This window comes from Doryrhamphus excisus, chromosome 9 (assembly GCF_030265055.1).
Source record: "Doryrhamphus excisus isolate RoL2022-K1 chromosome 9, RoL_Dexc_1.0, whole genome shotgun sequence".
Taxonomy (NCBI): Eukaryota; Metazoa; Chordata; class Actinopteri; order Syngnathiformes; family Syngnathidae; genus Doryrhamphus; species Doryrhamphus excisus.
This window is the reverse complement of record NC_080474.1, coordinates 14,964,306-14,978,084: the sequence shown is the minus strand read 5'-3', so window position 1 is coordinate 14,978,084 and position 13,779 is coordinate 14,964,306. Positions and strand designations below refer to the sequence as shown.

Here is a 13,779-nt window from a genome sequence, read left to right as displayed (position 1 = left end):
GCACTTTGGTCACTGCGGTCCCAAACAGTGGCATGCACTGGCCATTGATTTCCTATGAATAGCCCACTGCTGGCCAGTTCATTATGGAGGCGTTCACACACCACTGGATTAGCTGGTAACAGCAGATTGAATGGAGTGGCTGTTTTCTGCAGGTGCTTGACCCTTGTATTGTATTTTCATTTGTTTGCCAACGTGACGACACATATAACATCAAAAAGACAGGAGAAAATGGCTAATTTTTTACATCCTTTTTTAGAGCGAAAACAAGCCTTTTACTTTTCTGCCAGCCACACTCCCATCGCTTCTTCTCCTCCTCAACACATGGCTCCAGGCTGGACTCTGGCTACAGCTCCACCCGCTCAAACAGTTACCATGGTAACGCTATCTAGGCCTACCAAGACCTGAAGCCGAAGGACATCCTGGACAACAATACAATAGCAGCACAGCCAGGGTACCTGAGGGACTTAGACCTGTGAGGGGAGGTATATACTGTATGTGTGTGTATGTACGCGCGTGTGTGTGTTGGGGGGGGGGGGGGTAGTTGGAGGTTGCAGATTGAGAGGGAGTAAATCCGCCCCCTCCCCTTCCTACCTCCATCACACACAAACACCACCAGGATTAGCCTCGTGCTAGAGAAATAGTGGACATTATGTGGCATTTAATCGTTTTTGTTTCGGGATAAATTAGTCATTTCAAAAGGGCAGCTTAAGTCCTGTTTCCACTAAAGGGTTCAGTTCATATTTTGGAAGGGATGGGTACGTTTATTAATATCCAAACATGTTGGACATAAACAGTTTTTAGGTTCCTTAGAGGCAGGGGTCCTCGTTTGGTATGCTTAATGGACTCCACCAATAGATTCTCTTCAGTTCAGTTCAGTTATATTCTGTCGTGTTTTGGGAACTAGAGTGAAATAAATGAAAGTTACAGGGAAAGAAGATAGAGACTGTGGCATTCATAAAAAGTGGCAAAACATACCCACTCAAGTCTGAACCCAGGTCACAGAAAATAATCAGTCTCAGAACACAATATGAACATTCCACCCCAATCCTGATCCTGCAGGTCAGTAGTTCTCAATCCCATCCCAGGGGTCTCCAAAGCTCAAATTTTAGCTTGATCTTAGCTTGAGAAAACTGTATCTGGACTACTTGATTTTTTTGTTGGATACCCGTGCTTTAGGTGATAATCCTATTCATTGAATGTGTCAGGAAAAGCCGCTATAGGAAAATGCTGTACATCCTTCATCACGAACCAAGGTTTATTTCTCCAGCTCTTGACTGACTGCGATGGCAGTGCTGAGTAACTGATATCCCGGCCGCTGGCCCGCATTCTTCAGCCTAACTTCTGCTAAAATAATAAGAGGGATTGCTACCTAAGGTTTCCTGTAGCTGAGGGGCTGATACGGAACATACATTGTTGTTATTGGCTCCCTTGCCATTCAAGCAGCAGCAGTTACTGGCCACTAGGCAGACAGAGGCAACACTGGGGGTGGTGGGAGGATATTTTCCTTGAATGTGTGTTTGTCTGCTTTGCTTTTTTGCTTGAAAGACACAAGAAACTGTGACCTGGCTGTGTTTTTTTTTTTTTTTGCAATAACTGTTCAGTAAGTACTGATAGAAGCTAATTATTATACATCACTGAGTAGGAATAGGAAGCCTCGCAGCAGCCCACCAGGCAACTGAATAGCTTCATTAAAGCGGACAATGACTCATGTTCAGGGTTCTGAGTTAGTGGGAATTGATCCCATACTCGCTAAAGGAAAGTCAGATCGAGTATAAGTGACTTTACTCTAAGAAATGCTGGTCTGGATTGTAACTTTTGAGAAATAAGACAAATATCAGACAGATGTACAGGTATGATTGTATATGTATTGTAATACATGTAGTAGAGATGTTGTCAAAGTTTTATAATCGTTGGACAATTGGTCAGTGACAAATGGACTATTGGATATCTTGTGTATATCTTGTATATATCTTGTTAAATTGTCTTTTTTACTCTACTTTTATATACTTTTTTTTTAACTTGACTACTGCACTGAAAGGAGAAGCTCTCCAATCTCGTTGTACATTGGCCATTCCATTCCATTCCATTCCAATTCTTGCCATTGGCCCTGCAAAGACGTTTTAGCTGGGTGGCGGCTATGTACTTCAACCAAGCATGCATTTTAACACAAGCATGTGAGTCCCCAAGAATTGTGTCTACAATTTTGTGGTGTTTCTAGGACAGCACTTTAAAGTTAAGTACTGCTGTAATTAAAATACAACAGGTATTTGTTTTGTTTTGTTAAGTACATTGAAATGTGCGGGAAATTTCAAGTCAATGCGACTTAAAGTGTTTTATAATAGTGCCACTTTATGGTCATTCATTCATTCATTCATTCATTCATTTTCTACCGCTTTTTCCTCACGAGGGTCGTGGGGGGTGCTGGAGCCTATCCCAGCTGTCTTCGGGCGAGAGGCGGGGTACACCCTGGACTGGTCGCCAGCCAATCACAGGGCACATATAGACAAACAACCATTCACACTCACATTCATACCAATTAACGTAGCATGTTTTTGGAATGTGGGAGGAAACCGGAGTACCCGGAGAAAACCCACGCATGCACGGGGAGAACATGCAAACTTTACACAGAGATGGCCGAGGGTGGAATTGAACACTTGTCTCCTAGGTGTGAGGTCTGCGCGCTAACCACTCGACCTTATGGTCATTTTGTCAGAAAAATAACATCACCGGCAACACAGTAGGAATGTATATTTTGACAAATTTTCACTCTTTTGTCTGCAGTGGTTGAGTAGTAGAAGAGTTGTGAGAAAATGTGTGCGTGTGGTTTACAACTTAGTCAACTCAATGTTGTTGTGCTTACTCCTGTTTGTTGTCCCTTTGCAGGCCGCTGAAGAGACAGGATGTTAATGCTTGACGGAATGCCTGCAGTCCGAGTCAAAGCCGAGCCCCTGGAATCGGAACAAGGGGTAAGAAAGCAGTTGTTTTCCAGACAATTCCCTTTTTTTTCTCCCCTTTGCTGCTTTCCTCCTCCGGCAATGGCCAGATAATCACTCCCAGGCCCAAGCGAGCAAGCAAGAGAGTGTGGGGGCTATGAGGAGTGGTCGGAGAGCATGGTAGCAAGGAGGAGGAGAGCCACAGCTGGGACAGGAATGCATTAAGATGGAGGTGATGGTTGGGTGGGGGGTTGTTAGAGTGGAATACTACTTTGGGGGTAATTGTCAATGGGGAGGCTGAGAAACGCTAGATCTTTACGTTCCTTCACATTCTCCATTGATCCTCCCTTGCCTGCCCTTCTGTGTTACAAACACACAACCCTCCTCTTCCTTTGCTATCACAGCTCCATCTCTTCCTTGACTCCCTCCTCTCTCCTCGCGCCTTTCTATCGCCAGTATGAATCACAGACCAGAAGTTAAACGTCGCAATTTAATCCTTTGCGAAACTCCCAGCTGGGCGCTATTTTTTTTTTTTTTTTTTTTTTTAGAAGAGTTCAGTTTTAGTTTTGTCCGGTCTAATGATGTTACCTCACGCAAGCCCCTGATACAGCAAGTATCAGAACTCACTCTCTGGTCCAACATACCTATAAATAAAGTGGTCTTGTTATGGAGAAGCTGTTGCTAGGTTACAGGGGCTTTGTGTTGCTGCCACAGCTGTGCATGTGTGTGTGTGTGTGTGTGTGTGTGTAGGCCACTACATTTCTGTAATAATGATGCATTAGTGTTCAGTTCCTATTGATTTCCATTCATAACACATCAGTCATTCAGTACCCTTTTTATGTGATCCGACAGTTATTACAGAAATGACCTAAAACGTGGGTCGCTTTGACAGTTGTCATTAATATATGTTGAAAATGTAGCACCTTATTATGTGCTACAGAGAGCCGTTTTGCACATATTAATACTCAGAATGTAGTCTGAAGTCTCTTGATGTTTTTCAACTACCGTAATTAGTGTCAAAATGTTTCCGAGACACAGGACTGTAAGCTTTATTCATTGATGACCATTTATCACAGTCTATCATCGGCTTAAGCATGTCATAAGTCGCCAGAGTTGGTAGGCAGGTAGGATGCTGCATTATGTCGTTCCTATGTCTAATATTGCATTGGGTCGCAAAAAATACTGTATAATTTGCTTCACATCGGGTGGCTCAAAATATGGTCTCTGATCAGGGGATTATTATTCGCAATCAGATTTTGACATTCATTCATTCATTCATTTTCTACCGCTTTTCCTCACGAGGGTCGCGGGGGTGCTGGAGCCTATCCCAGCTGTCTTCGGGCGTAAGGTGGGGTACACCCTAGACTGGTCGCCAGCCAATCACAGGGCACATAAAGACAAACAACCATTCACACTCACATTCATACCTATGGACAATTTGGACAATTAACCTAGCATGTTTTTGGAATGTGGGAGGAAACCGGAGTACACCGGAGAAAACCCACGCATGCACGGGGAGAACATGCAAACTCCACACAGAGATGCCCGAGGGTGGGATTGAACCCTGGTCTCCTAGCTGTGAGGTCTGCGCGCTAACCCCTAGACCACCGTGCCGCCCTGATAATATTGATAATTGTGCTAATTTTTATGATAGGACATTTTCATAACATTTCATATGTAGATTTTTTTTACAGTTATGTAGTGTTTCCGAATTACAATGGAAGTATCATTAGCATCATTAATTCGTTCCAGAAGGACTAACCAAAACACGCTCTAAAAATGAAGTGATGTCATCAGCATCATGTTGGGTGCTCACAACATGGCTCCTGCTGTGTCTTTGAAAAGTTAATCTTGGATGGATTGTATGATCTGTGCAGTGCACCACATGGAGTCGTTGAGATAAACTTGAAGCCATTCATGAGAAGATGATGAATGGGTAGAACACCAGGTCCTCGTAGCCGCTTGGGTCATCTTAGGTGTTGTTGACTAGTTCGTCCGTGCTGATAAGAAATCTCCACATCTGAGGACTTAAGTAGGGCAGCAGGTGGTTTCTCTCCGGCTCTTGCCTGGGTGTTCTGGTCTCTATCATGCCTCCAGGCTTTTGAAACGCCTCTGCCTCCTCTTGAAGTTCCTCCCTATACGTGCGCTGATGGCAATCGTGATGCGACCTCAGACAGCTTTGAAGTGTGCCCAGATAGCCAATCTTGCCCAAAATGACTGCACCCCCTCCCAGTCATGGGAGGAGACAGGCCACGGCAAGAAAATATGGTGTTTATTTAGGTGACAGGGGGCCAGAGTCCTGCCTGCAAATGGCCTCGCTCGTTATACTAGGGCTGGAAAACGTGCCCCCGCTAGTAGCAGTATCCTGTGATAAAGACAATGGCGCGGGGATGGAGGCGGGCTGGCGGCTCGAGGACATCTTCACATGTGTGGGCTGGTGTCTGTCAAAATGAGAGTGGAGGTGGTTTCCTTTTTCCGCTTGTATTGCTTGATTCGAGAGCCTTGAAAACGTTAAGGTGTCTTTGTTTTTGCCTTAGACCATTGCTTCTCAAATAGTGGGGCGGGTCCACTTGGGGCACGCTGGGAACTGTCAGGGTGGGGGTGCGAGAGGCTTTCATTTTAATGCAGACCTACCAACATGTACAAATTCATAGATGATGGAAAAATATTTCAAGATTGACATAGTAATTTAAAAGACAAAAAAGCTGCAGTATGTAAATATTAGGGATGCTCCAATCTGGGGTGTATGCTGATCATCCCTGAAATCGATACCTATGGCATACAGTCGATCAGTAGACTTCTTTAAGAGACTTTGAATGCCAGACAGCTTGAAACCCAGTGTCCCCCATTGCTGGCAATGGCCGGCCATCCAGTCCCACGAATCCAACCTCTTTTTGGACTATTCGCCTTAGACCTCTGACTGCAACTACACGGAATTAAAGCTTTTTTAACTTGCCATCTCAGCGAGGTATTTTTTGTGGCATGTTTTGCACAGTGCAAAATTTATATCACACTCCTAAACGACAGGTACAGTAAGTCCCACACGGCATGTGTTTTAGCTTCGGTAATTGCTGGTCATAATTAAAGAGCAGCTGTTATTTCTGAAACATCAAAATGTATTATATTTTATATTTACAGATTTTTTTTTTTTTTTACTTTAAGGATTTGGAGTGTATGAGAAAGTGATTCATTAACAAGTGCAAACACAGCAACAGAACCAATGTTGTAATAGCAGTAATGGAGGCTGTTTAGCTCATTTTAAACAATAGTGACACACATGTGTTTTAAACCGACTACTGATTAGCAACATTTTAAAGCACACGCAGAGGTGAAAAAGCTGCTCATAATAATGTCTTAAGGAGTTTATAAAAGCTACATCAGGAAGTTACCTACAGCCACAGCTGTTAATGGCACTGTTTTTTCAGTGTCACTAATTAAAGATTCCGGCTGTATTTACTTTTGTAGACAACGCACCCATCAGCCTCCCGATAGTTTTAAAGCCTGGGGGAGCAAAGGTCATGTTGTTACATATTTGTTTTGTGAGAATGCTTAGTGGGTGGTTCCGTGAAGCGGACCGTAACCACGTGTCATAAACCTTGACCCGACTCCCCTGACCCCAAGCTGAACCCGTGCGTGTGGGAGTGGGGGGGATGGGAGGGGTAGGTCATTCGTTAGCATATTTGACAGGGTTGGGTTTGTTTTCCATTAGTGAGGGTGTTACGGAGTAAACAATATTTTGGTTTTATTCATGAGCCTATAACTTCCTGCAAGCTGAATAATATACAAGTTTGGAGTATAAATAGTAGGCAACTACACAAAAAAAAAAATCCCAAAACTACTCCAAGGGAAAAAAAACCCCAAAACAATTCACCACAGATCCACTTGTAAGCCAGCATTACATAATAAGAATGAAATGTTAGTCCCGGAATGAAAAGTGTGGGTGAAAATCCATTACACTTTTTGGATACTTCTAGATCTAATAAGCATTATGGGTATGAAAGAAAATTAAAAATGAGTGTGTTCCCTCCCCGATGGGCCTGAACGTGACTCAGCCTCTGAAAGAAAGGCCTCACTGTTAGGATCAACACTGCGACACCCCTCCCACATTTGGAACACTGTGAGTCCCCCGTGTCACACGCTTTGGATTTGGACAAAGGTCACAATTTTTTTTTTACTATCCTATGTAGAAGGAGTGAAGAAAAAAAACTTGTGATACATTCAGGGTCAGACACAGCGCTTGTATTACAGAGTGTCCAGTGGTCGACGGCTACAGCGAGCTGCCGGCCTCTGGGAGTCCTATTGCTGAGGGACCAGGAAATTGAGCCCATATGATGCTTTTTCCACTGTCACAAAGGAGATTTAGGAGGCAGGGGGCGGGGGCAAGACTGCTACAATATCAGGGGGGAGTGATAGAAAACAGGAGGAAACATGAGGAGGAGCAACAAAAGTGATGTGGTCGTGATCCTGGTCTTGCTGTGTTTGTCTGTTATATTATTATATTATTATATTATTTCTACTTGAGTGTATGTCTGCATCAACCTGTCTAGGGACAACAGATGGAAATTAGCCCTTGGCCAATTTGACATAGTTACATATCGTGGGTATGTTCATTATTATTACCTTGCCCTGTTTTTAATTTATTCATTTCAATAGAAATTGAAATGGAAAGAGATGATAAAATCTTGCAAGATGCTATTTTACATCTTTTGTCCATGGTTTGCGTTTGTCCTCGCAAGAATCCTTTTCATTTTAAATAGGCACCTAGGATTGTTAAAAGTATCCGGGGTCAAAGATCAAATGTGCCTTTAAAACTGTCAAACAGCCCCACCTTTCAATTCACCCTTCATCCAGAGGGAGGAAAACTACTAGATGCAACACAGAGAGAGTAGATGACATATAATTGACAATGTAGTCATCATTATGCGCCTGAAATATCACTTCTTTCTGTTTTCACATAGACACAGCAAGAATCATCCTCATTTTGACCTGTCTGCAACCTGAGATGCTTGAAGTAGATGGTGTCAAACATCAAATAGTAATGTTTTGTTTTAAGGCTAACTTCCACTCATGCAGGCATGCTGGAGCCTATCCCAGCTGTCTTCGGGCGAGAGGCGAGGTAAACCCTGGACTAGTCGCCAGTGGGCATTCAAAGTGGGCTGAACCAAAGTAATAAATCATTTTTTTCATCGTTAGTTTTTTGCTGCACTCAGTTGGGATAGGCTCTTGTGACCCTAAGGAGGAGGGTCATAGCGGTATAAGCGGTATATAAAATGGGAGGAATTTTTAAAACATATGTTAAGCAGGGCTGCACGGCGGTTGAGTGGTTAGCGCGCAGACCTCAAAGGTCTGCATGTTCCGGGTACTCCGGTTTCCTCCCACATTCCAAAAACATGCTAGGTTAATTGGCGACTCCAAATTGTCCATAGGTATGAATGATTGAGATGATTGAGTGATTGGCTGGCGACCAGTCCAGGGTGTATCCCGCCTCTAGCCCAAAGACAGCTGGGATAGGCTCCAGCACCCCCGCGACCCTCGTGAGGATAAGCGGTAGAAAATGAATGAATGAATATATTAAGCAGAAAACAAGCAGCAGTGCTGCAAAACGACTGATACTGTTTTAGTGCAACAAGTGCCTACAGTACATCTATGAACTGGAATATTATGTTATTTGAAGTTACTTTGTTATATTTAGTTATAGTTATTACTTGGTTATATTTCTAATGTGTCATATGTTGCCCACTTGACATCCATTGCAACCTGGTAATCCTGGAAGCGGGATTCCTCCCATTCTGCGGTCGCTTCTTAAGGTTTCTTTTTCCCCCCAAATGTTTTTGTGTTTTTCCTTGCCCAGATGGGGGTTCAGATCAGGGGATGTCGTTGACTGTTGCCAGCCTGCAAAGCTCTTTTGTGATTAAGGGCTGTATAAATAAACTTGACTTGACTTGATAAGTGCAAACAGGGTTTTAGCTTAGGTGTCTGACAAACAGTAAAGCTATTTTAAACACCATCTCTCATGTCTCTCAACTAGATAGATCAACTATAGCAAAAACAAAATACATATTTTGGGTACACAAAATTACAGTAGTTAATAAGAAACAAAGCAAGCTAACCCTAACGTTCCTCATTAGTTCAATAGGTCCTCAGTCACTACATCCATCCATTCTTTTTCTATGCTGCTTATCCTCTTTAGGGGCGCGGAGGTATGCTGGAGCCTATCCCAGCTGTTTGGGCGAGAGGCAGGGTAAACCCTGGACTGGTTGCCAGCAAATCCCAGGGCACATATTGGCAATCAATCATTCATCTCGCATTCATGAGAATATAGGGGTGTTGTTTCATGTCCAGAGGGCTCTAACAACGTTAAAAAGGCACACATACAGCTGTGTTGCTGCTCTAAGCTAACCCCGGCAATTTCCAACGTCAAAAGTGAAACTAACTTCACCATGGTACACTGCCGATATGTCTTTGAGGCGCATTACTTCAGTAGGGCTCAGTTATGAATGTGGTACGCAACCAAATCAGCCCGATCTTGTTGCAGAAGCCAATATTTTTCGATCTTCAAAATACAGCGAATCTGAAGCCGATCCTGATTTTATAGATCACATCTGGACATCCGTACTTAACAACCGTAATCTGGATTGATGCCGGCCCCCCATCATGCATTGTGGTACTTAGTTTGTATAAAGTTGATGAAGTTATGTGTTTAAAGTTGTGAATTATTCCTATAGTAGTAGTTGCCTGTTTCCTGTTGTACTGGCATTTTTGATGGTAGGTAGCGTTCTTTCAAGCCACGCCCCTGTTCATTTCTCTGTGTGACAAGCTGGCGGTGGAGCAACAGACAGCCATCATGTCGCTTTTCTAGCAAACAGAAAAAAAGTGAAGGATTATATTCCACAAATGAGGCAAAAATCCTGTGGGTTTTTAATGTGGGTTGTTTTTGGTGTACCAAATCTCTGACATACCAGTCGTCTCTTCATAATTTCAGCGATTATCAGCGATTTTTGCATGAATCCTATTCAATGGGGAAACTTGAATTGATTTTGGGTGGAAACTAAGAGTGAGAGTATAACGCCTGAATGATTAAGGCTTTATTATAAGGATACTTTTATTTTGAAAACTGTGAATATGAGCCATCATGTGTGTAATTAATATCTCCATCTCTCCTCCCACAGTCACCCAAAGTGCGTCCTTATTCCGCTATGGATGGTGTGCCCTTCTTCCTCAGTAGAGTTAAAGCGGAACCCCCGGAAGACCTCCTCGCTCACGACCTGCACTTCCACACACAGACAGAACCGGTGGACCTGTCAATCAACAAGCCCCGCCCTTCTTCTTCCTCCCACATCATATCGTCCTCGCCGAGGAGATCCGCCTTTTCACCGTCCTCTCTATCATCCTCTTCTTCTTCCTCGTCACCGTCGGTCATCACCTCCGCCTCCTCATTGCTCTCGCCGGGCCCTCTTGTGGCGCCCGGTGGCGGGATGAGAGGTCAGCCATATTTGCACATCCTGCACTCTGTGCCGCCGCCTCCGTCCAGCCCACTGGGCCTGCAGGGCGTGGGCAAGCTGGGCAGCCACGTGCACCGCATCCCAGTGGTGGTGCAGTCGCTGCCCCTCATGTACACCACGGCCGTGAGATCGCCCTCCAGCCTCAACAACGCCATCATGCTACCTCTGCTTGACGACACCAAGAACCAGGGCAAAGGTATGTTCCATTTCTATGGTTATCATCACGTGTTACAATGGGTTTCATTTCTGGTTCTATGGTTATCACATGTCGCGCGGAGTTCCAAGTTCGGTTCTCTTATCACATCGCAAGTCAAGTTCCTTTTGCAGTTTTACAGTTTTCATCATGTCATGTCCACTTCCAGTTCAATTGTGAAATCACAAGGTGCATCAAGTTACACTTTTGGTTCGATGGTCATCACATGTTGCATATAATATTTTTTTTCCGCCTCTATGGTTTCTATCACGTTCCACAAGGACTTCAAACTATACTCTTACCCAGGCAGTAAGGACAGAAAGTGTGTCAAATGTGTACAGTGTTCCTATGGTGCAGTAAATAAAATTTGTGGTTCTACGGCACATGTGTCAAACTCAGGCCCAGGGGCCAAATCTGGGCCGCGCTGCAATTTCATCCGGCCTGCGGAACTGTTTGGAAAATAGCATTGAGTTGGCCCGCCTCATGGACCTTATCAAACAAAGTGCTTACAGCGAGCAAGTCAGAGATTCCTCGGGTATAAAATACTCCTCTGGCAAGTGGAAACAATATTGTATATACTGCAGCATGTCACTTTAACTGTTACACCCTATTTATGCCTTAAAAAGGTATAAAACAGTCAAAAGTGATCATTTTAACTACAGCAAAGCATGCTGGGAAATGTGTGATATGCCCATTCCATGTCAGGAGATCAGGAAGACTTGTGTTCAAATCTTCGCTTGGGCATCTCTGTGTGGAGTTTGCATGTCCTCCCCATGCATGCGTGGATTTACTCCGGTTTCTTTCCACATTCCAAAAACATGCTAGTTTAATTGACGACTCTAAATTGTCCATAGGTATGAATATGAGTGTGAATGATTGCGATTGGCTGGGCAGTCCAGGGTGTATCCCGCCCGACGTTATCTGGGATAAGCTCCAGCACACACCCGCAATTCTAGTGAGGATAAGGGGCATAGAAAATTGATGGATGGATAGATGAGAAGCATCTCTGCTTACATCACAGAGCGGTTCAAGCTGTGCATCGGATGGATAGAAATTTCACAGTTGATATTCTTCCCCTCTCGCTCAAGCTTGACCAAGTCGCCCATAAACATGGCACGCACTTTGTGGTGGCGTAGGAAGCAAATAGCACAGATGTTCAGGGACATCGAGTCATTGCATTTTTTTTGCCAAGACCTTGCAAAAGTGGGTTGCGACCCACCAGTTTAAAGCCGTTCCTTTAGATGCACACTGAGCTCAAGTTTTATAAAATTTGTGCAAACATTTTGTATGCATGGAGAAGCAAAGCAGCATTTCTACTGTCAGGGTGTGACTGGTTCTCTCTCTTGGGTGGGGTTTTTACTGCCAACCGACAGGGAGGGAACCTACAGAGGCTGCTCTTGTCTACCTCCTGCACCGTATACACAGAGTGTTATTTATTCATTTTATGAGAAAGACATTACTTCTTGTCACGTCCTGCAAGGATGGACATTCAGGCTTCATGTCCATGCACGTAACATACAACATCCCGTGTATGCCAGTATGTGTAATTAGTGTAAGGCGGGGTCGTCCTCAGAGATACTCGTTTTCTAATTTCTTGCGGTTGTGAAAAAAATAGGACAGGAAAAGAAGACTTGCATAACAGGGTGTGGATATGAAGATGGGTGGCACTTAAACAAACACATGCTGTGTCCGACATGAGCACTTCCCACTTCTCACATAAGAGAGACTGTGATGCATTTAGACACTTTTAATATGAACAGTGTAATGTGATTATGCTCAATAGTCACTTCATAAGGTAAACGGCACAATAAATGTACTATACTATACAGGTATATGATAATGTTTAGTTTTGGTTGACACTGTCTTAGAGCTATTAATTTATTTAATATACTGTTTTTGTTATGTTTTTTGTTACAGTACACTGAGAACTAATTTTAATATGTTCACCAGCCCATGCAGCTAAATAATATAACTAACAAATGGAATATAAACATGTCATAGCAGAATTTTTCTGCTAATACACAGTAAGGCACTATTAGAGTATCATAATGCTACATAATAATACGGTAAAATCTCTAAGGTATTATCGGACACATGATGATGACTTCCTATCCATCCATTTTCTGTACCGCCTATCCTCACGAGGGTCGCGGAGGGTTGTGGTGTCCGTGTTTGAACTACACTGAAAGAAAACGCCATTTTTGTTGTGGCCGTTTTTTTAGGGCCATGGGGTTTGATTTGTAGTTTGTGTGTTTTGAGTGCAAAGTTTCCATGTCACACCTCAAGTACAAGTGTACATTGTACACGGTATGGTTGTATTTTGACTTTAGGATAAGTGATTTTAAGGAGTGGTCCATGCAGGGATATATGTGATGTCAACAATACTTTACTATTGGGGCAATGAGGCGTGACATGGAAACTTTGTACTCAAAACACACAAACTACAAATCAAACCCCACGGCCTTAAAAACAGCCACAACAAAAATTGTGTTTTTAAAGTCCTTCAGTATATGCGCGTGTGAAAACTATACACGTGTGGGCACGCAAGCATCATCAACGTTACCCCTATCCTTCGCGATCGTGACAAATCCACAGCCACACAAACTCTGTGCAAATGTAAGCTGCCTGTATTTTTGTCTCTGCTGGATTCGGCACCATTTCCCTGTCATAGCGCATTTAAAATACATCTATAAACATCTTTGGCAGTGAATGAGTTAATAGCTGTGACAGTAGACAATGCCCTGATGTAGTTTTTATTAACTCAAGAAGATGGCAGTGGCTGCATTTTACAAGTATGCTATAAGCAGCTGATCTACCTCTGCGTGCACTTTAAAACGGATATGTGAAAATTATGCATTGTTGTTATTATTAGTAGTAGTAACCATGATGAAGTTCTTTTTACACTTGTGTGGCAGGTAATTAGTGAGAAAAAGATCAGATGCATGCAGCACATCTGTGACACGGCTCACAATAACTTTGTAATTGTCTAACAGTAAGAATCATATATATATATATATATATATATATATATAATTTATAAAATATGATATAAACAAATATATTGGTACTCAAAAGTAAGACTTTTTACTAAAAAAAAGCAAAACACACATGAACTGAGACCATGTAAGGTATGTTGCCATTTTGCCGGTTT

At 43.1% G+C, this 13,779-nt stretch overlaps 1 protein-coding gene across 4 annotated transcripts in view; it reads left to right on the top strand.

The window, feature by feature from the left end:
- klf12b (Kruppel like factor 12b) overlaps positions 1–13,779 on the top strand; it is a 50,844-nt gene that overhangs the window by 21,465 nt on the left and 15,600 nt on the right. For all 4 annotated transcript variants that reach the window (XM_058081463.1, XM_058081467.1, XM_058081464.1 and 1 more), the window contains 2 exons: positions 2,884–2,966; positions 10,103–10,631. In XM_058081463.1, the coding sequence (XP_057937446.1) occupies positions 2,901–2,966; positions 10,103–10,631 (595 nt within the window). In that variant the 5' untranslated portion in view covers positions 2,884–2,900. The remainder of the gene's footprint in view (positions 1–2,883; positions 2,967–10,102; positions 10,632–13,779) is intronic.